Here is a 26,623-nt window from a genome sequence, read left to right as displayed (position 1 = left end):
TGTAAATTTGTGGGTTTATATATTTACTAAAATATTTATATCGGTAATTACCTGAGAGCTATAGAATTGCATGTAATCAAGTTGTGATTTTTGTTGCGTACAATTAGAGGATGGTGTTGGTAAACTCACGGAATGCACTAAATTGTGATTTGTATTATGAACAGCTTGTAAATGATGTTGAAGTTGATGATGTACATTTCTTTTATCATCACCACTTTCACTGCTAGTGTCATGTTGCTGGACATGATGTGTATGAGAGTGACTTAGAGCAGTGGTTCCATGATTCGAATGATACGAATGAGGGCTAGAAACGGGTGCTGGTAGTTGATACATATTAGATGACTGCTGATGATCAACCATTCTTGACTGTTGCGTTTGTTGTTGAATTGCACATGATGGATGTTGTGATGTTTGATGCGTGGTATTTGTTGACTGTCGTTTTGTATCATCTCCACTTTCGCTACTCGAGTCTATTAACCCTGTACCTGGTCCTTTTTCTTCTCGTTGACCACTGTGAAAGAAATTTGTAACACAGTTGAAATATCCTATCTTTTAACATTACTGCAATTACATAAGCTAATACTTCATTATGTAGACACTAATATTGCTGTAATTATAGTGATCACTTGTGCTTTTTAAGTCTATTATTGCATACGATCACTTAGATATTACGTAATTAAAACCATTCTTATTCAATGTAACATAATTCATTTGATTGTTGATGAAGTTTCATCAAATCCTAGAATTCCTCAAAGGTTTTTGATAGAGTTGTTGATGACAATTTTCAAATTAATATTGGAAACTAGAAAAAAACTTAGTAAAGCTGATTGATTTGGATTTAGAAAATAATACTTGAAGAAATGTTTTGTAAAATAAACATCGTCTATAAAATACGAATGCTATACGATTTAAGAGAGAGTAATTTCATTACATTACTCTCTCTTAACGATAAGAAAATTACCATAAAAAAAAGATCGTAAATTTCAGTGAAAAAAAATCGCTAGTCAGTGAATAAAAGTGAAACCGTACTACAACTCCCCCTTATGTTGACATCTCATAAACTCAATTTAGCAGAGCAGACCTCCGAGAAAGACCTGCGGTGTTGCACGCGCAGCTATTCCCAGTCTGACAACAGGCTATCGTTAACCGCTTGTTTTACAAGTCGTTCTGACCCACGAGATTCTGACGTCTTGTGAATTTAATATATATACTACGTCTGATTTTCATCATAAACCCCCCTCCCCCCTAATGTAAATGCACACTAATCAGATTTATAAATATTATCAAGATAAAATGATTATTATTATTATTTAAAAGAGCATAAATAATTTAATACTTATGTCCTTAAAATAATTTAATTCAATGAACAAGAGCATTTGTGATAATTATATTAATTAACGAGGAGATATGGTATGGATGATGTCTATTTTGTTGAGTTTAAGTCTATGTAACTATTAAGGAGATAAATATTAAAAATAAATAGACAATAAAAAGAATGTAGGTAAAATAAAAAAAAAAAAAGTATTGTAGTATGATAGATATCTTAATGAAATATGATGGGGACAGAGAATCTCTTATGTTCAATTTTTCCTTGTCTGTATTTAAAAAAATAATGACGTGGAAAAAAAAATAGTGTTAAAAAAAATCTTTCTTGCCACCCGTTACATTCGGGAAAGAAAAAAGGGAGACAACGCGAATGAGGTGTCTACCAGGTATGTCTTATCGAAACATCTCAGTAGTAAATTTGTCGAGGTTCTTTTACTACAGGACATCCTAAGACTTGCGACTTAAGACTTCTTCCTCTTTTTTCCGATGTCACTTTTTATATTGCTTTTTGATTATAGTTTTTAATGTGCATGATATTTAATATTATTCTTATCATTGACTATGAAGTTTGACACTTTATTAGTGAAGTATTATTTCTTTTTTTCACCATCGTTTATATCAGCTGTAATCTCAATTGAGGGTATGTTGGAGCTATGTACTACTAGAGTATTTTATCCTTTCTCAATCATAATTAGCATTGATTAACTTTTTTTTCTGTTTTATTATAAATTGTTTTTTTTTTTTTTTAATTTTTTGAAGTTTATGTACATTAAAGTCCTTACATACGTGAGTATAGTGTCTATTGGAGCTAAGATTTTGATCTAGTCACTGTTGTGAATTTTATTAATCGTCCAGAACATAAATTAACCACTCGGGTCTATACGAATTCTTAGACCACCGGTGGATTGTTAGGATTTTGATTCGCTGACCGATAAGTCGATGGTCTTTTTTCCAAAGACAATATATGATAAATTTAAATAAAATTTACAAATATTTTATAATTGCAATTTTAGCTGGGAATGTAAGATTGATTTCAAAAATTAGGAAGTGCTAAAAACAAAAGCTTCCAGCAGTGAAAGAATTTAAAAAGACAAATTGTAAAGAAGTATTATTGAATTATACAAAACAGAATGTATTTATTGAATATAAAAAATATTCCAACTTGTTACTTACTGGATTTTAAAATTAGGAAGCTGTGTATATAAATGAGAAGTGATCAACTGGTTTGGATAATGTGAACACGCATGAGAAGAAATATTTTGGTAATTAAATATTTTTCGCAAATTATTCTGCACACCGAAAATGAATATTTCAAGACTTTATGTACAGTCATTTTCATTGTAACTTTATGTTATATGGTAGAAATAATTTGAAAGAATTTTAATATAAAGGGTTTACTTATGTTTAAATTATTACATTGCATTAATCAACACTAAGATATCCTATAAATAATATTTAGTATGATAACCGAAACATTCATAAAGATCTAATTATATTTGGCAAAGACACATCACTTTAATGATGACCTAAAATCTCAAGTTTTTCAAAGAAATGCATTTCTATGAAAATTGTCTATTTTTTGCTTGACACTGAAGAAGAAAAATTGTCTTCTCTACCAAAAAATTTAATAAAATCAATATGTTATTAAACATTCAGAAATGAACAAATAAATCATTTCAATTAATTATTTTATTACTTTAGCAAATAATTTTACTATTTTTGCTTTTTTGCAAGCATCAAAACTGTGTAAATTTTTAAATTATTTAATGGTGAATAGTTTTTATAAAAATTCAAGAACTAATAAAGTAAGTTTTTTGAATGATCTATTACATTTTTTTTTAAGTCAGTTAAATATTTTTTGAATTAATAAAATAATTTATTGTGAATTTTCAAATAAATATTTCACTGTTATTAATATATTGTCTAAAAATAATTCTGTGATTGTTAATGTTTCAGGTTGTTCATTGATAAATTATTCTCCAAAGAATATCTCATCGATCTATTTATATTTGAGAAAACTCAGTCTACATCCTCATCCACGATGTATTATGCAAATGTAAAATTTTATCGAAATCAGTAAAGCTGTTGAAGGAATAACAAATTAACTATCAGCCAACGTTTTGTTTTATATATCAGTTGGAATAGAGATTTATTGGAGATGATCATTATGATGAACTAAGTGTCAGAAACTATTACCAATTTTCTATTTTAAATTTTAATCATTTCTTGATCAATCTCCAAACCTGTGTGCTTCTTTGTATCAACAGCCAACTTTTAACTATTTCTTCTAAAAAAGGGAAAGAATTTTTTCCCACAATAGTTAGTGTATATTAAATGATAATTTTCTCAATAATAACAATAATATTGGGATTTTTATTTTAAATACCTATTGAAAGTAAGTCATGTTGAAGTAGCACGAGGCCTAAGATAATGTTAAAGTGTTTCCAATGTCTTACATTTTTTTTCTAATCCGGATTAAGATGAGACTGCTGATATACTCGATTTATTGTTCAATAATTTCATTCTTGATCCTAGCAATAGACATTCTAGTAGTAAAGCCCTTATTTAATTATTATTTTTTTCACTTTAGTTGACGTGAAATCATTAAGAAAATCATGAGAAACCTACATTTTTTTACGACACTTTACCCTTTTAGCTATGATTCTTATTATATACCTATGACGCTATGCATGCAAGCAATGTGTGCTCAGTATAAATAATCACTAAGTGCATTCGAGCCGACGCATGCTAACGAAAGCACTTTAGTTAGAAAATTGGGCCGTTTTTGTTCTATAATTCTTATTTAATTTCATTATTGTTTTTCTATAAATTTTATTTTATCATAACAACATTCAATCATTTTTTTTTCTCGATATTTATTTGATATTTTAAATCTAACGATAAATTCAGGTTCGAATCTACTATTCACATAATTTTTCGAGCAAATTAAATAGACAAATTGTATTAAAACTATGACAAAGAAGTTAATGAGATTCCTTTTAGATGATTATCAGAATACATTATTGCATGGTAATTATACTTAATGTATTAAAGAAATTTTTAATTAAAAAATTTGAAAAAAAAAATGAAAATTTATGCATCGCCGTCACTTACACAGTGTTTCTCATCCATTTTTACATGTATTTTTTAAATCCTATTTAAGATTCGTATAGACTTTGACAAGTATTAATACTTCAACCAAGAATTTATACCTGGGATTATAACCAGGGATTTGACCTGGGATATTCTATCGAAAATCAAAGTCTGTTTTTATTTGTAATACGGACAAAATCAAACTGAATTCAGGAAAGCAATATTCTGTTCTATTTCTTTGACACAGCAAAAAATAGCCCAGATTAAAGTATTTCCAAAGAGGAAAAAATTAAATGTCAATTGGATTTCAATTGATGATATTGGAGTAGTTTATAATCTAATTATTTCAAGAAGAACTGAATTGGTTTTTTTTTTAATATTCAAATTTGACGAGGGTTTGAATTATTGTTTTAATATTTTGACATAAATGGAATACTTAGAGTTATTATTACGTCAAGAAATAATAGATATATTTTGATTCATTGATTTTAATGCATTTTATCTATTCAAATCAAATCAATGATATATAGCAATTATCCAAAATATATGCTACTGAAAAATTTTATTTTTCCATCTTCAAATTCAATAATTGAGCAATAATTATAACGTTATGATAACAATAAATCATTGTGAATACTTCATAAAACTGTAAGTTTGATTTAACTAACTTGCAATTAAATTTATCATTAAAAATCATCAAAGAAATGTTCAAGTATTTGAACTGTATAAAGTACTTCTTCCTTTTCAAACTAATATTTACATATTTTACAGCTGGAAATGAATAAAGTAAATGGACTGAGTAGCCACTGGACCTACTGTTTGATGATTGAAACAATCAATAATTTTTAGTCTCCAATTTTGTTGAAATAATTTTAATTATTCTACTTACATGGTATAGATTAAATTGGAGCAATAAAATTTTTTAGGATTAAATAACATGGATTTATTTTTTAATAAATAAGAGTTAATAGCAGTTGAGAATAAAGACATCTATATACTTCATGATGATAGAGTGATGGAAAACAAATACATTATCTTGTACTTGACTAAACCATGACATAGGTTCATGCTCACGAAGAAAGAATAAAAATGGAGATCGTCAATGGGGTTAGGATGCCATTATCAATGTTTTGTTGACATATTGAGCAATGAAGAGGCCATTACTACCCCTACACATTTTGGTTTCTTTATCATACTAACACAAGTTGTAACCCTAGATGGTATTTAAAATAAAGATAAATTATATTTTAGAAAGAAGATTCATATTGCAAAATCAAAATATCAACAATTATTCTAATTACATCATTTTTGCTTTCAACATGAGCTGATGGAAAAGTCAAATTTTGTTTTTTTTTCTTCAAAGTTTCCATTTGTATAAACAAATCACAGAATTTTGGAGGAAGAAAGAATAGAAAGTACTCCAAAATGGTTTAGAAGAAGAATAAAACAAATAAAGATGTGAAAACCAGAAATAGAGAAAAAGAGAACAGAAAGTTGTTTTAAAGCAGGTATATGACTCTGTGTAGGAGTAAAAAAATAAAAAATGTTTATAGAAGGGTTTTGAAAATGATTTCTTAGTTTTCCAAATAAAATAAGAGCAGAACAAATATATTTCCATATGTGATTTTCAGAATTGTTAAAATATAACTTTTATTTTTTTTTTCGTCATCACTTTTCATTCATTTTGAAGTGTCTAATTGATTTATTATTTCACTAATTTCAACATTATCAGTTGATAAATTTTATGCACTCAAAGTGACAATTTAAGACGTAAGTACGTTAATAATGACACGAATTGACCGCAAACAATTGAATCATAAGCATGATAAATGTGCCAATGACCTTTATTTTTTTGTCGCTAATCTAGAACATTTAAATTCATGTCAACTCTGCTATGGGAAAGCACAAGAAAACTTTACTGTTCTTATTTAGAAAGCTAAAATATAATTTAAAAATTAAAAATCTACTATCATAAAATTAAAAATTAGTTTTAAAAAAGTTTTAAAATGAATCATATTAATATTTACTCTAACTCTTGCTCATAATATTATCTAATTTGCAAAGTCTGGCATTTTTTCTCCTTCGAAGTCTTCTGGTTCACTTTTTTCATTTAGTAAATTGGTAGTTGAGCAGTTAGAGTGTTTCTGAAGTCTGTCTTTCGTAGCTACCATAGGTAGAAATTTATTTCCAATAACCCAGGGTAGCTACCTATCCTAATCGATCACCAACTTATCAATAATTATTGAATCATCAAACACAAATTTCAACTTGGAAGAAAAAAATTAAATGAAAATATTATCAAAGGCAATATGTATGTCCATGGAATCATCATGAATTTCAGCATCATCAGCTCTTTATGTAATGGTAACAATATAGGAGTTCACTATAATCAAAGCTTTGATTAATGATACTTTAGACAATAAATCAGTAAAGATTGTATGTAGCCGGATACCTGATAAAATAATTATTTGTGTGATCCATTAATGCTGATGTAACGTTTGGTTTACCAAGTCATAATAGCTTGATAAAGAAGTGCTATGTTATTAACCTTTTAATTTCAAGAAATCTCAGCAGTCATAATATAACAAATCCGATAGAGATAAGTACTATCAAGAGCATTAATGAATTTATGATACAAATGGATAAACATTTTTTTCTTGTAGGCAGAAAAGCCTATCAGGAACGCCTTTTTCCCAGGAGAGTGATTCTATTTAATTTTTCAAACGTACTTAGATAAAACTTTTAATTTTAAAATTGATTCTGATACCATAGGCATGATAGTTTCAACTTTTTATTTGTTAAAGAAAGATATTTTTAATCGATATTGTTGAAACCATACAAGAAATCTTCATGATTCAGACATTTGCATGTGATTAAAACTAGCAAATGCTGCAGATTAGAAGATTAATCATTATCACTATCATTTTTATCTTTAAAAATTCTAAGATTCATCAAAATAATTGTTTACTTTGATTAACTTTAGAATAAATATAATTGGAGTCATTTTACACTGGAAAAATTAGCTGTTAATCGTTAAAAAAAAAATAATTAACAAGAATTATGAAGTAGAATGAATTTTTTTATAAATGAAAAGAGTGTATTTGATAATATATTCGATAAAATAATTCAATTATCCTGATGTAACGTGATTGTTATTATTTTTAATGAATAGTATGAGTTAACAAATTACAATAAATTTATTAACGTCATGAGCAGCTTGTTAAGTAGTGTAATTAGATTTTATTTTAATACTAATTCACTTGGATTCTGCCACTCTAGTAATAAATTTATACTGAGCTGTTTCACCAACGTTATCATCAAACGCTAATCACTAGAAATTAATTAATGACCCTTGGGTATTGATATGTATTCCAACAAATGAAATTAATGAGTCCCTATAAGAAGTTATCTTCCAGGTATGGAAAGAAAATTTAAATAAATTCAACTCTTAATAATTGTGACGATGTCTGTGTATCGTAGGATTTCATGCAATTAATTTACTCTGCTGTCGATATATAGAATATAAAATATTTGAAAATGGGCGCATTCGTGAAGGAGTGAAGACGGTGACCATATGCTACCATGGGAAAACACAGAAGCCCTGAGTAATTTGATATCGTTCCCTGATGCGATCAGGGGCATTTCACTGCGGTAGTGCTTCCCACTTCCTGTCGCTCCATTGTATACAAACCATTCTAGTAAACATACATCTCAGTGTGAGGATATGATATCTCATTGCAACTTTTGTGTTTTAATTGTCGCAAGTAAATCAGAAGGTCTATGTAATTATTTAAGAAAAACAATCAATTTTGTTTATATATTTTTTGAAGTACTAAAATTACTTCATAACTGAACCATTTTATTATGATGCTACCTAAGTGTGATGGTGGGTAATTCATCATCATCATCATCATCTCCACCTTTTTTCATCACTTTGATAAACCTTCAAGACAAAAAAGAAATTCTAGAGAAGAAGTTTGATGAATTAAACTGGTTTAGCTTTATATAAACAGACTTAGAATTTTTATTAGCTAAAAAAAATCGCAGGATGATGTAATAATCTAAATTTTACCTTTAACTTTGATTATTAGTGCACATTTTGAATGATTTATTCATAAAGTTGCTAAAGAAAATGGTTTAAATAAATTCATTTGAATTTTTAAGTTCACCAGCATGAGATATACCTGGTACAAAGCAAAAGTACCTTGATACTTTTTCTTTTAAATGAAATGGTAATTTAAAAAAACCTTTTAGAAGTTATAAAAAGTGATTATATACTTAGTTAAGTCTTAATCTCTTTCTATAATAAAACTTTCTTCAACTCAGTACTTAATATTCACACGAAAATAATGAATACGATGTACTAACCTTTGCTCTGCAGCTCTGTCTCGTTGTCTTCTATTTTTAAACCAGTTACTGACTTGGGTGGTAGTCAATCCTGTACTTTCAGCCAGCTCGCGTTTTTCTCTGGGTGACGGATATGGATTTGAAGCATACCATTCCCTCAATACACTTCTAGATTTTTCCTTAAAACAATAAGAGGTTTCTTCGCCATCCCATATTGTTCGTGGAAGTGGAAATTTACGTCTTACTCTATATTTTCCTGAAAATTATATTTTATTTATCATTAAAATTAATTAAATAGCTCCTAGTGCAGTGCAGAATATATCAAAACATTCTAATGATTGCCATTAACCAACTCTAATTCAATTATTTTGTTTTTCAATCATTATTTTAAGAGTGCTAGAATAGGGTGGAGTAGCTTTACATGAAGAGAATTAAAGTGTAGAAATGACCCTTCAATATAAAGGAGTAAAATTGACTCTGAAGTGGAGATAAAAGCTAGTCAATAGTGATAAATCTAGGGATGTCATGAGCTGATAAAAAATATTACTTTGCAAAGAAGGGTGATATTTATACTAAAACAGCTTAATTTTTTTCGATTAAAATGAATAATGGAGTAATTTATACTTAAAATATTTTTATAAACTTGTTAATACCACATTTGTCTAGCTTTGTACCTATAAGAACCTCCAAAAGCTCATCTTGCTTAAGCAATACTTATTTCAATTGCAATCCAATTAAATTCAATTGTTCAACACTTGGTAATGAAAAGCTTTGTTTTAAATGATCATCAAGTTTACTCAAAATATAAAAGAACAAGCACTTACCTACGGCTCCTAGAGCTCTACCACGAAGTCTTTCAGCCTCTATGTAGTGTGCTTTTAGCCATAGTGCCTGGAGTTTGGGATGATTGTGCGGACTAAATGTGTTGCTTTCAAGAATTTGGTAGAGTTGCTTAAAATTACATCGATGAAAAGCAACAATTGCCTTTGCTTTTAGGACACTTTCATGACGTTGTAATCGTGCACATTGTGGTAGTGACCAAAGAAACCTTCCCAGTCGTTCTACGGAGCCTGCTTGCTGAAGAACCTGAACAGATGACACCATCGCCTTGAAGACGATAGACAGGAGGGGTATTCTGTTAGTCGGTCAAATTTATCCCGGTTTCCACTTAGTTTAGTACATCTTGTATATCATCATCATCAATTTTACTATTTTTATCAATACTGATGCTACTTTCAATACAAAAATTGCTCTTTATTTGATCATATCTGGTCAAGAACCAGGTATAAACTTGGAGAAGAAGTGTGATACTTCATCTAGAGGAAAGTGGGGTATATTGGACCGATTCTTAAGTTGGAACATCATTGATTCTTTCAATGACCAGAGGAATTTGGTAAATTGGTATCACTAGCTAACTTGTTTCATCCATCAAGAATTTCAGTAGTTTTTGAATAATCAAAACTAAGATCAGTTTAGAAATATTATGTTTAAAGTCTCATTTCATTGTTTGGCTTATTTTTGTAATTTTATACATAGATGTATAAAAAAAATCTATAAATAAAATCTAATTTTGTGATCTTATAATTTTATAAATCATATCAGTTGACGGAATTGGATCAGATCTATAATCAAATTTAGTTGATTTGTAAGAGTTTATGAAAGTGATGAGCAATAAAATGTGTAATGAAACAATGATCGATAATTGATTTTTTTATTTCAATGAAATTTACTGAAAGTGGTCCAAATTACCCAATTTTCCTCACACACACAATGCATTAACTCCATTCAGACTGATTAAGACATTAAAATGTATATGGAAAATAAATAAATATTACTGATCATTCAAAGTTGAAATGTTTCAATTGATTAGAAAATTTAATTAAATAATTTTTTTTAATTGAATATTAAGATCAAGATGTTTTGTGATAATAAAAGATATAAAGTGGATGATATTTTTACCACCCGCATAATGTTGAACAATTCCATTCACAATCATGAAATAATTTTCCTTAATAATGTCGTCTGCAAAATACTGCTTAACCGTTGATGGGCCAAAATAAAAACAAAAAGTGAAAAAAATATCCTCTCATACGGGTAGAAAGACGTGTGAAGGAAAATTTGCACGCATAAAAGTACTATAATTTTTGGAATAAATCATTTTATGTGCTTTCCTCTACAAATTATAGAATCTGATTATTGAAGTGTATAAATATTTTCCAATGTTGTTTAATGCTTTCTAAGTATTTTTATAGTTGAAAATAAATTTTTTTAAATTAAAGTATATCTTTGAGGATATAACTTTTCTCAGTTGTTTGAAGACTTATAATATATAAGTTTAGCTGAGACCTTACAGTTTCAATTAACATTTTTGCAACATTTAATTTATCAAAAAAAAAAAAGAAATCTACTTTTCTTCAAAAAAAATTTTTAATGGATTTTTTTTTATAAATAATAATTAACTGCATAAATTAAATGAAAATAATTTAGTGATACTCAATTTTGAGTTAATGAAAAATAATGAGGTGTCAGCAGGTTTTATTACACTAAAAGCTCAACATATATAACAGCAACTCAGTGAAATTTGATTATTCAACATAAAATTTGACATAACTCATTTTAATAACATCAGTAAAACTGTAGTAATACATAAATTGATACTGTTTACATTCATCAACCCTTGTTTATTTAAATCCAACTGATAATTATGTAATTCCACGTAATTTTAATTACCAAAACATATTATCTAATTTAATTAATCAATATTATTAATCAAAAATATTTAAACATTTAAATTTAAAATATTCCTATTATTTATTTCAATGCCCCCTATTGAATCGTTTGAAAAAGAATGCGAAAGACAAAGAATAAATATTATTATACAAGCAAAACAAAAATAAAATGCACAACTTCAACATCAGGGAATATAAAATACCACTGAGAGCCCTTTTCAGTTGATGAAAACAACCATAATCACATGGATTTTAACAGCGGGACAGCTAGATGCTATGAGCAACACGCGCAAGGGAGCAGTATATCAAATTTTTAAAGATGAACGAGTTTGATCTGAACAGGCTAATGTGTTACTTGCTCCCTTGTTTTGTCAATGAATGATCATTTTTGCCATCCGTTTCGACATTAATCTATTTAAATAAATCTCTTCACTAAAAATAAACAATTATCTCTGCTTTTATTTCACTTTTAAACATACATTTTTTTATTAAATAAATAATCGAACATTTTGGCAACAAAAATCAGTTTAAATAATCATGATTTAAATGACTAGTAAACAAAGCAAGTATCAGGTAATTTTTTTTTATTGGTTTCAATACCTTTGTGATGATTCAAAAGAACCAAACATGTTCCAACATGTTCAATTTAAGTAATAAATTTTTTTTTTTAAAATAAATTACTATTGTATTGTGATATAATGCTTTATGTTAAGAATGATTTAATGAGAAGTTTATTATTTTAGAGAAATAATTAGTCATAATGCTTGATCAACAAAAAAGCAAACTTTTTTCCAACATCAACATCTATCTAAGTATGTTTGGAATAAGATAATAACCAAATATTTATATAATCTACACATTCTAATTATGTTTTACTTTATTTGACAAATAAATCAAGAAATGCATTCAAGTATGCATTTCTGTAGATATTTGATTTATAACTTGATCATATTTATCTTATTAACAAGTAAAATTTCTATTAAGAATTGATCATCTAGATCAGGAACTCTGGTATCTCTTACAAAGAAATCACCAGAGTCTCACTGTGTTCAGCTTCTATATCAAAGAATCTAGATCTCTCTACGTAATAAGAGAGATTAGGTGTTTGATTTAGAAAAAAAATACAATCACAAAGAAAGTGTCGATATTTGTACGTTGGAGAAACCGTGATCTTTGATGTTGATTCTGTTTAAGTTGTTTCTGGGAAAGGAATACTTATAGTCAATAATAAAAGTGTAATAATTATTTATCTTCCAATGTTAAAGCATAACATCAGCATTAAATATTTTATAAAAATTCCAGAGACTGTTAACTATTCTTATTTTTATCATTCATTCTTGCTAGGATATTCTAAAGTATTGTGAGAAATAATCTGCAGTAAAAGTCTTTGCAATGCTCACAGAAACTTCAGGAAGTTAATAGTCTTTATTTCAAGGATTGTGTTTGTATTTAAAATCAAGAGAAATATATAAAGAAAATTTTTTATTCACTATAATTGTTTGTAGTCTTTAAAATGATCTTGGAAGAACCAATTAAATTTATAGACCTAGGCTATATAGAATTTGTTTTTACAAATTGTTAAAAATTTTTTTTAAAACAATAATTGTTATTTATCTTGAGACTTGTTTGATATTTACATGTACTTGAGGTCACAAATAATTTTATTGCTCTTTAAGTTAAAGCCTTTGAAACGTCTTCACTTTTACTACAATCAGTAAAAACTAACAAGCTTTTCTTTATGTGACATTCAAAGCCCTGTAGCTTTTCTTGTATTTATAAAATCTAGGATTTAAAAATAATACAATTAAATTCAACATGTCTGCATGGAAAGTGGTGAGATAAATCACCAAACACATGGATTGATTAGTTATTGTCCCAAGATGTGGGAAAAATGATGAATTCAATACTTGAAAATTAGACATGTGGTACACAGATGAAAAATAGTTTCCTATTGGATTTGAAAAGCAAATAAAAATTCTAGCAAAAAAAGAGCAATAAGATGTTGTGTATAGAAATAAATGTGGTAAATAAATAAAGAGTTGAGGGCTGAAAGCAATAAAATTAAGCAAACCCACATAAGGTTCAATTGTGGTTAGATTTTAATGTTTATATTTTATTTCACATCTGAAACTTTTCCGGAAAAATAAGAAATCCAATCTTGAAATATAAAAAAAAAGTGTCTTTAGAACATAAATCATAAATACATGATTTATTTATTTAAATAAAAATTTCTCAGCTCAAAAGTAATCTTAACACTTTATCAGATTAATTTTATTTTTTTTATATTTTTGAAAGTAATAATTATTGATCAAGATCATGTACTGATGCGAAGTTTAAACGACCTTGAATATTTATAATAAAAAAAAATAAGAAACGACGTAACAATCACCCAGCCATCATTACATTATGAAACTGCAAGTGTTATTTTCCAGATGCTCTGATCGTGTTTCTGATAAATCATATTTATCTTTATCGAATATTCGCTTTTAAATAACGTCCAGAGTGAATTATTTGCTTCAGTAGCCAATTTAATTTAATCAACTGTAGGGTTTATAAACTTAATCAGAATTATAAATAACTTTTAGTCATTTTATCTTGTCTTGTGCTTTTTCTAGATGTTTATTTTGCATTTGATGATTCCTATAAATTTTTTAATGCTACTAGCACACCATAAGGTTAACTGAAGAAACAAAAAAGAACAAGTTAAAGATTGGACCACCTGAAAACTACAGCAGATCCCAATAATCCGAAAAAAATAAAATCAAAAAAAGCACCGTCTGTTTGAATCAAGGGATCTTATGGATTATGTTATGTAAAGTAAAATAAAAACTTTTTCTTTTTAATCAAAAAAATATTTATCATACAAAAAGTTGTTGGGATTAAATTGTTCACGTATTATTACACCCTCGAAACTGGGACATCCATTTTATTTCATATATTTTACCTTATTTTTGATTGCATTAATTCAATAGATCTGGTTTAAATTAAATAAATTAATAAAAAAAAAGGTATCTAATTGACAACTTGTTGCTGATATATAATATTTCATATGTTAATTTAATTGTTGATAAGAGTTTCTAATGAATAACATATCTGACAGCTAAATCAACAATTCAATCAACTGCTGCATATGATTTTCGATTAAAACGTTTCTCACATGATAATGTGTATTTTAGCCACTTAATATAAAAGCCTACAGTCTTCAAATTAAAAAGTCCGGAAGATTGTTTGGACAGCTTCCAGATCATTCTTTTTGGATGCATCCAAAAAGAATCGATAAGAAATGAAGGTTTAATTTTTTAGTAAAAAATAAAATCCCTTCATACTTTAATATTTCTTGTTCTTTTACTTTGATGAAATATGTATTCATAAGAATTATAAAATTTTCAAAATAGTTTGATGATTGAAAATATACCAAGTATGTAATAACGAATGGAACAACCATTTAAATCTGTTTGATTTGGTATAAAAGGTGATTTATAAAAATACAATGAGTCTAACATTACACTATGACTCTGAAGAATACACGAGGCGTCTGATTTCAAGACGGATTAAAACCATAAAAACCAAAAATCAAGTTTTATGGGTTTTAATTCTGTACATAGAGCATTAATACATCGTAATAGTAGATTCATTGCTTTGGGTATGTCAGTTAAAAAAAAACATTGGAATACATTGGTGAATCTTTCATGAATTTGTTATCAATTATTTACAATTTTAAAAAATTTTTGATTCATGGAGACAACTTGTTTTGAAATCAGATGCCTTATGTGATACCTGATCATCAGAACTACAAAATATACACTATTTTTTCATTTAATATTATTCTTTGTTTACATTAATTTAATGAATTTAACTTAATAAATGGCCTCTTGGCAATTAACTATTATTTTATACATCATGGATTGGTTTTTTAGTAACATGTGGTTGATGTAAAAATAGTAGACCAGTGTTCCTTCGTTATGGACACACAAAGAACAACATTCAGAAAAAATTACTTCATCATGAGCTTCCACATGGAACCTTATATGCTAGATGATCCAAATAATTCCAAGCTTGATAAATATTTTTCGTGATATCTAAGGTATTTTACATGATAATCAGCAAATAGTATTGATCTAGAAGCTTATTTAGATATTAAAATTTTCATAAATTGTCCAAGCATCATCAAGTTCCATGTGGATTCCTGATGTTCATTTGAACACAAGTTGATTCACTGTTTGTATGTGAACCTCTAGGTGATTTTGGTGATATCAATGTGTTAAAAAGGTAGCCAGTAGTTAACAAAACAAAGAAAAATTTAGATCATCAATGAAATTTTCTCTCTAAAAAGATCAATGTATTTTTTCCTCAATACTTATGCCCTAATCCTTTGTTTTGATTTTAGCAACTGTTCTATTTATTAGTCTTTGTAATTTTATTATAAAAACTTACTCTAACACAATGATAAAGCTTGAAAAATACTAACCTCACAAACACAAGCAACTTGTTCTTGTGTAAATCCAAAACTAGGTAATTTTCCATCACCACTGTTACCAGCACCAGCAGAACTAGCAGGACTATCCTGAGGGCTGTAAGTGGTGAGTCCAGTGTTACCACTGGGTGTGTTATAAGTTCCTGTAGCATCAGCAGGTCTAATACTATGACCACCCAATGAGTTTGGTGTACTCTGGGGACTATAATCACCCGTCGAGCCAAGAACATCAACTCCAGTTGTAGGTCCCATAGCGCTACTGGCTCCTACAGCACCACCGTAGCCCATCATCACCTCATTGGGGCTAACAATGCCCCCTGGTACTCCGTCACCACCACCCTCCACTGTGAACTTGACACCTTTTTCACTCACTACCCTCCGTTTACACTTGTTTTTATTAATTCTATATCAACTTGAGTTGATATTTTATACATAAAACACTACTTATTACCTCTTAGACAGTATTAAAATTTTTTCCTATCCATTTTCACACTTGGAAATCATGAAATTCTTATAACACTTGATGGTAAAAAAAATGAAAATAATAAATCAGAGGTTTTAACAGAGTATGGGATATTTTTAGGTGAGCTACTAGTAGTAACTCTGCTTGTGCTTCTCGTTTCTTTCTCAGTCGCACTCGCGTTACAGATATTTCTTAAATTACAACTTCTTCTAAGGTTTGTAACAATTATACTCTAATCCTTTAATCTCTTTTACTTGAAAATTCAGTTTCTTTAACATATTAATTATATCTTATATTACTTCCACAATATCCGATGATAAACATGAAACCGGAAGATTAATTTCACTTTTTAAAAGTCAACGATTAACTCATACATATAATATTCTTAAATGTTTCAAAAGCTGTAGCACGAATATCAATCCCATGTTTTAAGTGTGAATATTGCTATTAATAGATGTATTCTATATTTCATCATTCCTCTCTCTATATATATCTTTCTCAAGCAAAGCAGTATTCTATTATTAACTAAAGCCACTATAGAGATTTTTTTCAACTTAATATTGATAATTATTCCTATATCATCACACTTTTACACTACTTATTCAATTGATCCTTCAAAAATCCACTTATTGTATTATTCTGGTCATCAACACCCACCAAATGTAATCATAACAGCCACAAATTGTTTTTATGTTTGATATAACGAGAACAAAAAAAAAATATATTACATCATTAAAATAATTTTATTTTTATTTATAAATCCAACAAATGAAACTGTAAAGCATGTTATCACGTTTTTCTTGGTTTTTTTTTTTGTTTTACACAGTTTCACTGAGATAATGATGCTCACTAACTCACGCTTCGAAAACGACTGGTCCACACACTACATAATGTTTAGCTCTAACATTTCATACCTTTACTAGTTATGCATTGGTAGGGGCGTTTCAGTCTCTTCAGGACCCCAGCAAATCGACGTCTATTGGTGAGAAGGCGTGGTTTAAATTCTTTTGCCCCTATTTTATTGGTTACATACTGCATAACTGGTTAGCAAATCTATGGTAAATCCCCCATTTCTACCCTTACATAGAAATATAAAACTTGAGAGTATGAGAATTTTATTTATTATCATATATTGCTTGATAACTTGTGTTGAGTATACGTTACGCCTTTTATTATCAATTTTTAGCTTTCAATTATATAGTAGAATTATTCAGTTTATCACTGTTATTAATTACAAATTTAGATTTGTAATTATAAGGTTGATTTTTTTTTTTGAAGTGATTAAAGAGTTGAGGAAATTAAAATAGAAGTTTAGGTGGAGAGGATGCATTGTTTTTAGATATTTCTTAACATGATATGAGACCTTTAATGCAGGAAATTTATTTAAATTCAAAGATGACATTGAAATACTGATCCCTATAAGGGTATATCTATTATTTCCATGTTGGCCATTTATGATCTGTCGTTTTATTTTTGTTAAATGCTTGTTAAAGCATTGAGTTTGCTTTAAAATTTTCAATCGCTCTTATTAAATATTATTGACTACAATAAAATATTTTTAACAATAATATTTATTTTGCAATGCTATCATTTTTATTGCCTTTTAAAATATTTAATTGATTGCAATATTTTTTTACTTTCAATAAATGTTAAATAAATAAATTAAAAATCCCCTGCAGGATGTTTAGAATGATAATAAAGTTATCTAAGAGGACATTTAATTTCTGATAAGGTTCGATTCAATTTTGCAGTCTTAAATATAAGTTACATTTTTTTGTTTTAGAAAAAGAATATTATTTTCTGCGCTAATTAATTTTGTTACAACGAGATATGTTCTGGGGTTTAAATTGTATTTTCATCTTTTTATTGTAGAGATAAACTTCAAATGCATCATTGAGATTATTTTATTTATTTTACAGAAGATATCAATTTTTAAATGACGTTTAAAATAATTATAATAAATGTTTTATTTATAATTTTTTTTTTTTTTCGTAAGTAACAAGAGGTTTATGTAAGTTAATGTGAAAATTATTAGACAATTATCGCCTTAAGATTAATTCAAGATTAACACAAAATATATTAGATAATAAATTTGGACAATTTTTCTTTTTTATCTAGATTTTGGCCATAACGCTAGTTTTATAACATTAAAATGATAAAAAATATTAATAAAAATTTTTTTATTCATTTAAAATTGACATTAAACTCATCATTATCCAGTTGTAAATACATTAATCAACATTAATTAATCATTTAATGCTAAAATAATGCTAAATATTCTATTTTTATACTAAAATCAATCCTCTTCGTGAAATTGTTCATTTTTAATCAAACTCTGAACTTTGAATTTTTTTTAAAAAATATTTTTCACAATAAACCAGCTTTTACCACTTTCAATAAGATAATTATTAAACCAAAATATTATTAAATAATGTTTTGAAATAAAAAAATATTTATTGAGAGACTTTAATCTAAATAATTCAACTTTTTCTTCCAAGTCTGATAAAAATGAATTCAAAAATGATTTTAATACTGATGTAAATTAAAAAAATAATTAACCATTATTGTAATTTGATAACTAAAAAATTTAGATGAAAATATGAACGAGAAGAGACTCTACAACTAAATGTCTGGCAATGAAATTTGGTAAACATTTGCTGCTAGGTTGATCTACGGCTTTGACCATAGTCCTTTCCGCCGGCAAAAAAGGAAAAGGAAAAAACATCAATCCAAAAACAGACAAGTCGTTTGTTTTACACATCCAACCTTCTTTTTTCCTTTGAAGCAGCTTGATTGACACAGGGTGATGTAGATGTCTAGTAGCACTTAGTAAAACTTCCTCCATGTGTCTGAAAATTTTATTCCTTAGGTAGCTTCGCTAGAGTATTATGCTCAGAAGAGTTTGAGGAATAACATTTTCATGTTTTTTTAAACAAAACTGTGATACAGCATACAGATCTGGGTTAAGTTTTGGTATTATAAATAAATAACATTGAATTATCTGTTAAAAAAGACTTCAATAAACATCTAACAATCAATTTGCATCATCAAGTCAACATTAATTACCATTCCTATTAAATTAAAAATGAATCTTTGCTCAAAATGATCATTTTGAAATAGACAATTAATTATTTGAGGTGTCAAGATACTTTTAACTCCACAAATGCTGATAAAGCCATCTGATCAACTCAATTATATTTGATGAAATATTAATGATTGATCAAGTATTCATTCAAAACTGATCAACTTTTGAATCATTTAATTTATTCTCAATATATTGCAAGCTAGAATAATAATGAAGAGTGAATAATATAAAGAGCTAGATATTCTTTAAAATTCATGTCACTTGTCAAGTAAGATTTCAAGAAAATTAGTTTCCTCAACCAACACGTGTGTGTTTTGGGTCTTTTTTCTTCTCTGCATTTAGCGAAGACTGACCATGGGGTAACTAGACCAATAGATAAACACAACATCGAATATTCCAAGTCAACAACACATCTTTCCTTTTTCAAACCAAAGTCTAGTTAATTAAAAAAATATTCTTGATTTTTTAGCCATCTTTTGGATCCATCTGGTTTACATGTTTACTTCACACTTACTTTAGTTGTAAGTTAGTAGCACATTATGATCTTTAATCATTTTAATTGTGCTACTTTCTGCAATAATTATCAATCAACTAAGCATTTATATCCATTAAAAAATCATGGGAGCAATTTTGTATGCTTATCGGAATAATTACTGATCAGTCTTCATCCTTCATCTAGCTAATCTTGATTACTTTTAAAAATTAATATTCACTATTTGATGATCACTTCTAACTGGAACAGCAATTGAATAGTTTGAAATAAAAGCATCATTTAAATAATATTTTCTTGATAGAATTGATTAAAAGTTTGACAACTGTCTTGATTCAGAAATATAACAAAGATAATACTGATGTATTGGTGATATAATGATGAGGACATGTAGGAATGATCTAAAAACTCCAAATTGCAGATGTCCGTTTGTCAGGCATTAGGGTATAGTTATTCTTCACACTTGTACGTAAATTTAATCCAAGGTAGGTTTATTTATCGGTTAACAAGGCTCTCTCTATTGGTGGTAGTACTCCAACCTGGCTGAAATGCACTGACATGAATAGATTTCAAAATGTGACGCAATTACGTGAGTATTCAATCTCACCGTACATGTCTCTTTTAAAATCAGAGTGTATACCTGGCGCCGTTACATTGATTTTGTAAAGAAACGATCACAGATGACAAATGAATAATAGAAAAATATAATAAGATGGAAAATTGGTGCAACATCAATGTGCAGCACACAAATTAAATTAATCAACTGTCTAGGGTAAGTTCCTATTTTTCAAATAAAAAATGGATATTTTAAAAATATTAATGATTATGTATTGAATTACTAAATATTTATATGACATTAAAATGATGATTTAATTGTAAATATAAAATAATGAAATAGTTAAAGCTTTTGAAGTTATTAATCTCATGTTGCTTTCTAATCAGTATTTATTATTAGCTGGAGATTTATTTGAAGGATTTTACTATTACTTTTTTTTGTTTAATTTGTTATGCAGTAACTATAATTTTTATACACTTACTATCTTATACGACATTCTGACTAAGAAAAAAGAAAAAAAATAAAAAGTGCGCGGTGGTGGCCTGGTTAGTAGTGAGGGGATTCTCACGTTACCTTTGGTGCAACCAGGTGTCCAGTTACTGCGACCTCATCTTCCCTCTTGGTATCTTTACTTTGTAACTTCGCCTCTATTGCACGACGTCTTAGCAAAATTTTTTTTATTTTTTACCAAGTTTCTTGAGCCTTCAGTATTGGCAGTAGGGTCTTTGTTATTATTATTATCCTTAAAAGTATCCACCTATTTTTTTGTTTTGCTTATATTTATTTTGTCACATAGAAATGTTTAATTACATGACATGAATAAAGCATGATATTTAAAAATTTTAGCAAGTTAGTAGAGAATAATTCATTTAGAACATGGTATTGTTTGCTTTGAACAAAGGAGAGAAGGTACTGTTATATAGAAATTGTCAAGGATTTATGAAAATCGATGATGGAAAATAATACGAAGCTTTTCTTGATAGTGAATGGATATTGTTGGAATACTGATGATTACCAATTTTGATTTATTAGTATTTATTGTATAATTCTAAAGTATAAAGATATTTTTTGATTTTTAGTGTTTCATTTTTCTTGACGTCTACATGCTCTGCTACTTCAGGGTGGTATGGGCATCGTGATGCTTCCGGTATTATGTTACGCAGACTCATCTTCAGTTCTAAATTTATTTATTTTCTTTTTTTCTCAATGTGATAATAATGATGAAAGAAAGTTTTTAAATTTTCTTTAAAATTAAAAACAATTGCACTCTCATTGTCTGCTATCAGATTTTAATTAATTTTTATTTGATGTTATTAAAAATAATAAAAATTATTAGACAATTTGTTTTAGCAATGCTTTATTGCGTTGTTTTAAATTGCAAACTTGGATAAAAAAAATATTTCTTTAGGTAAATATTCCATGAAAAAAGAGAATTAATGAAAAAACACTACTTGTTATTTTGTACGAACAAGATGTCTTGTTCGCAGAATTCTAAATATTTTTTTACAGTATCTTGCCCACAAGCACTTTTAGTTTGGAGTTAACGTATACTGATGTTTTGTATGATGCAAAAAAAAATACTTCTACCAAGTATATTTTGAAAGTATTACTATAGAAAATAGTAATATCTAATTTAAAAATATTTTCTAAATATTTTTATCTAAAATTGTACAACAATGTTTCGAATTAGCCAATACTATAAAACTATGAGATTTTATAATATAATAAAATAACTCAACATTATAATCATTCACAACCAGTAAATTCCATAAGATGTTTTGTAAAAATATTTTGTAAATTTAAAAAAGGAGAAATACGTAGTTTTGTTCAGACACTCTACTTCTATAGTATCTATTTTTTGACAATATAAGACAATTGGGATTGTCATTATTTATTTAAGTAAACAAAGAAGATGGCTAAAAATGTCCAGTTATTTTATAAAATTAGTTACAGTTAGTAATAAATTATCAAAGCAAAAATTATGGTCAAACAATAGTTATGTAAATATCAACAAAAAGAACCGAGACTTGTAATTTTCACTGCATTAAATAAAAAAAGTCTTGTAGACTTCTACTGAGTAATATTTCTATACACTATTTATATCAATGAAAACTATCAAAACTTAACAATCAGTCATTTCAATTTAAATATCATCAATTATAAACATGATTGATTATACTGATAAATAAAAAGTAATTATAATCAATTGAAGTTTTCCTTTTATTTACAACTATTTATAGACATCAATGCTTTTTTGAAAGACTTTTGAGCATATGATAGTTAATACATAAAAAAACTCACTTGTTAGATATTTTATTACTATTTTTAATAGTAATTGTAATAATAACTGAAAGAAATAAAATATAAATATAATTAGATTATTTATTTCTTTGTATATGGCTGTTATTTCTCATCCGTAGAAAGTCAGCCAGCAAATCGATCGATTTTCACTCTGTAGTATGCATCCATGGAAACCAGGAACCAATACGAATTTTGCAATTGTTTTTGTAGGTCTATAATGATTTTATTTTGAAATTCATTAAAATGCAATAGCTTCAAATATAATAGTATTATCAGTTTCAATTGTAGAAATAATCTTTATTTATTGTCACACCCTTCAGTAATGAGATCATCTTGATTCCCAAGATACAGCACTTGTTGAAAACCGAGACCTCGAGTGGTAAGTGACTTCCGAGTTTTCTGTACTAAGTAACCACAGGGGACGTCAGCTCTCGACTGTTGCATTATGCTCTATAATAGTGTAATATTATTAAGATATAAAAGATATAATATTTATTTCTATGAATTACTTTGTAACAAACATACCTTTTTTGCAACATATTGTTGATTATATCCTCAACATGAATCCATAATCCATCAAAACTTTCCATCAAAATCAGATATAGTTACTAGAACAATCATCATGTTCATGAAATATATTGCAATCAATATTTATCAAAATTTTGTTTGTGTTAAAATATAAAAGTTTAAAAAATTATATTTTTTAATGATAGTTCAAGATAATTAAATAAATATATATAAGAATATGTATATCAGGTTTATGGTCTTCACTCCCTTCAAGGTATCTATTTAGAGTAGAATCCATCAGCAGGTTATGAATGTGACGTAGCCGATATATCAGATTACGAACATTATCGATTCTGTCGCCCACTGGTCTGGATTTGAATGTGCAAAAAAACATTTTTGGCTCTACTTAATTGTTTAAGATTGTTCTTTGTTTCTACTTTAATTTTAAATATTCTAAATAATTGAAATTATTTATTGAAAAATATTTTATTAAAAAATGTCCAATTTTTTTTTTTTTTTAATATATCAATTACTTAAAAACCAATTTTATCTCTTTGATTTATAAGTAATGAAGCTAATTCATCTTTTCTAGTCATTGTCATTATTTATTTTATAAATAATAATTACTTTGTAAATAAAATAGTACAGTTTTCTAAGTTTGTTGATTTTCTTTCAAATATCAAATTTTTTGTAAATGATACACCTACTTAAATAATTATTTCAAGTATTATTCAAAAAAAAAAAAAACAGAAAATTAGCTAACCACCTTGAAAGCTCAATATAGAGGTGGAGCTTAAAAAATATGGCGGACTGGAAGCTGCATTCTAGCTTTCGAAATATTCATCTCCAAGAATACTCCACAAATTCTATGGAAAAATCTAGATATTTGTGATTGTTACAATTTCTTCTTCGATGCTACCTTAACCTCCTTTTTATAATCATCAAAAAAATTTAGAATATAAATTAATATTTTTTTATAAACAATTTATTATAAAAAATGTTTAAGAGGGATATGATCTATTTTGATGATAATGTAACTGTTGGTTTGTTAAATAGAATTACCAAAAATGTATTCAGTGTCATCACTAATTTGCCCAGACAGGATAATGAGACTATTGTGATAATAATATATATACAAAGAGCCACGTGTCGAACCGTAATACTTTCCGCTTCATTATTCTGATTACTTTCAATTTAGGCTACATATAGTGTAATCTAAGATTTTGTGAGAAAACGAAATATCAAAACTTGTAATTCAAAAAGCCACGTGTTAACTTTAATGATATTTTTGCTAGTTACAGTCTATCAGTAAAAAAAAATGTCCTTTCAGCAGCTACAAATAATTTAATTAATAATTTAAAATAATTATTGGCAACATTATGATAAACATGGCTTAGCATTTTAGAAAATAATAATAAATCATCAGCAAATCTTGACAAGTTTTAACAAAATTTAAATTAAATAATTGAGATTTATAAAACTATATACCAATACCATACATCAATCAGAGTGCACTTCTTGAATTTTATTACGATTTGAAAATAAAAATTTTAGTTATAACTGAAATGAGTTTTATATCAATTTTTATAGCAGCATTGTTGATCAGCATTATCGATAAGCTGACTCTAAACAATGAAATTGAGACTTACAGAATGATTCAATAGCTCAATTCACTCTAGATTTTTACTCTTAAGCTTTAAAATTAAAATGTTAAGAGTACGAAAAAAATATTTTTTATGCTTCTTTGTGTCTTTAATATTACTCAGTGAAGCTAGTGAGGTTTATTCTTACTATGTAAAAAAATCTGGGACCAGGAAAGCACTGAAAACTAATACTCTAAGAACAAAATAATTCATTATTTTTTTCAGTCTATACATTTCATTTTTGTTCATTTTATATTACCCCAGATTTTTTTTCTCAATAATTTATGAATTCATTATCATTCAAAGATGATAAACACAAAATATTACAATAATTTTTTTTTTATTGATAGTTGATATTACTAAACATCCAAACTGGGCACTATTGGAGCATCAAAAATGTGGAATATCAAATTCTGATAGAATAATTGGTGGAAAAAATGCTTCACTTGGAATGTATCCATGGATTGTTAGAATTGGATACAGTAATTACGCAGATCCAACTGGTGGTATATCATACCGTTGTGGTGGAACTTTGATTAATAAACTTTATGTTGTAACAGCTGCTCATTGTGCATCCAATTTGCCTGGCAGGTAATTTTTTTGCTTCAATACAACTAATATTTTTTTCTAAAATCTTCAAAAATAAGTCAATTATAAGGAATAGTAATTGATACAGATAAATTAATTTCTCATCTTTGTTCCAGATTTAGAATATCAATAATAAGATTGGGTGAGCACAACAGCGAAACTAATCCTGATTGTGAGAATGGATATTGTGCTGATCCTGTTCAAGATATTGAACCTTCTAAAATAATCATTCATAAGCAATATAATAAACCACATTTCAAAAATGATATTGCTTTGATAAGATTAAATCGACCAGCAAAATTCCATGGTATGTATTTATCAGGTCCAAAAAGTGCTTTTATTTAAATATATAAGAACTAATTATTCTTTGTTTTGTTCTTGATGACTTCAAGTAAATAATTAATCTACTTCATATTCAATCTCAGTATGAGAAGTAAAGTAGCTGATATTATATTTAATTTTTAAAATTTGCAGATTATGTATCACCTATTTGTCTACCAAGTGGTCCTTTGTTAACAAAAAATCTCACTGGATCCATAGCTGAAACCGCTGGATGGGGGATATTTGATATAGGTAAGTAATTAAAAAATTGTCAATCACTTTGCTCATGATAATATGGATTTTTAAATTGCTAGACAATCCAAAGTCGAGTATTATTCTCCAAACAATCAAGTTACCTGTTTTAACAATCGATGATTGTATAAAACCGTTCAAAAATCATGCAAAACTTGATGACAGACAATTATGTGTTGGTGGTAAAATAGGTAAAGATTCTTGTACTGGTGATAGTGGAGGTCCATTGATGAAAGTTGAATTTTTAAACGACTCTCCCAAGTATTATTTAATTGGTATTGTGTCTTTTGGAGCTAAACATTGTGGACAAACATCCATGCCTGCTGTTTATAGTCGACTTTCGGAATATATGTATTGGATTTTAGAAAATATATCACCGTAAATATTCATTTTCTCTTCCAGGAAATATTTATTGAAGTACAATAAAACTCTGATCTTGAATAAATAA

The 26,623-nt window shown here is 27.6% G+C and overlaps 2 protein-coding genes and 1 long non-coding RNA gene across 9 annotated transcripts in view; 1 reads left to right on the top strand and 2 right to left on the bottom strand.

The window, feature by feature from the left end:
• so (sine oculis) overlaps positions 1-16,804 on the bottom strand; it is a 19,276-nt gene extending 2,472 nt beyond the window's left edge. Inside the window, exons 1-4 of one of the 2 annotated variants that reach the window (XM_035094714.1) lie at positions 15,964-16,804; positions 9,591-9,873; positions 8,788-9,022; positions 52-511 (exon numbers count right to left, since the gene is read on the bottom strand). In XM_035094714.1, coding sequence (XP_034950605.1) covers positions 52-511; positions 8,788-9,022; positions 9,591-9,873; positions 15,964-16,260 — 1,275 coding nt within the window. In that variant the 5' untranslated portion in view covers positions 16,261-16,804. The remainder of the gene's footprint in view (positions 1-51; positions 512-8,787; positions 9,023-9,590; positions 9,874-15,963) is intronic. The other variant, XM_035094715.1, reaches the window with a different exon arrangement.
• LOC118073917 (CLIP domain-containing serine protease 2-like) lies at positions 16,593-26,623 on the top strand. 6 transcript variants are annotated; one of them, XM_035094719.1, is made up of 5 exons: positions 16,593-16,646; positions 25,365-25,605; positions 25,719-25,909; positions 26,077-26,175; positions 26,238-26,623. In XM_035094719.1, exons 2-5 carry the CDS (start codon positions 25,466-25,468, stop codon positions 26,555-26,557), a joined length of 750 nt encoding a protein of 249 aa, XP_034950610.1. In that variant the 5' UTR covers positions 16,593-16,646; positions 25,365-25,465; the 3' UTR covers positions 26,558-26,623. The 6 variants fall into 6 exon arrangements, with proteins under 6 accessions (XP_034950610.1, XP_034950612.1, XP_034950611.1 ...); XM_035094721.1 differs by lacking the exon at positions 16,593-16,646 and adding an exon at positions 23,225-23,243; XM_035094720.1 differs by lacking the exon at positions 16,593-16,646 and adding an exon at positions 24,509-24,527.
• LOC118073918 (uncharacterized) lies at positions 22,873-23,668 on the bottom strand. Its single transcript, XR_004691150.1, has 3 exons — positions 23,390-23,668; positions 23,178-23,314; positions 22,873-23,076 (listed from the first exon to the last, which is right to left on the bottom strand). It is a non-coding gene; the product is annotated as an uncharacterized lncRNA (long non-coding RNA).

This window comes from Chelonus insularis, unplaced genomic scaffold (assembly GCF_013357705.1).
Source record: "Chelonus insularis isolate UGA/USDA-ARS -01 unplaced genomic scaffold, ASM1335770v1 scaffold_714_pilon, whole genome shotgun sequence".
NCBI lineage: Eukaryota > Metazoa > Arthropoda > Insecta > Hymenoptera > Braconidae > Chelonus > Chelonus insularis.
Note: the sequence above shows the minus strand (reverse complement) of the source record. Positions and strands in the feature narration are given on the sequence as shown.

Coding starts and splice junctions, on each gene's coding strand:
- LOC118073917 (XM_035094716.1), top strand. CDS start 25,079: ATGTTAAGAGTACGAAAAAAATATTTTTTATGCTTCTTTGTGTCTTTA. Junction 25,146..25,364: donor AATATTACTCAGTGAAGCTA/GTGAGGTTTATT, acceptor TTTTATTGATAG/TTGATATTACTAAACATCCA. Junction 25,606..25,718: donor GCATCCAATTTGCCTGGCAG/GTAATTTTTTTG, acceptor TCTTTGTTCCAG/ATTTAGAATATCAATAATAA.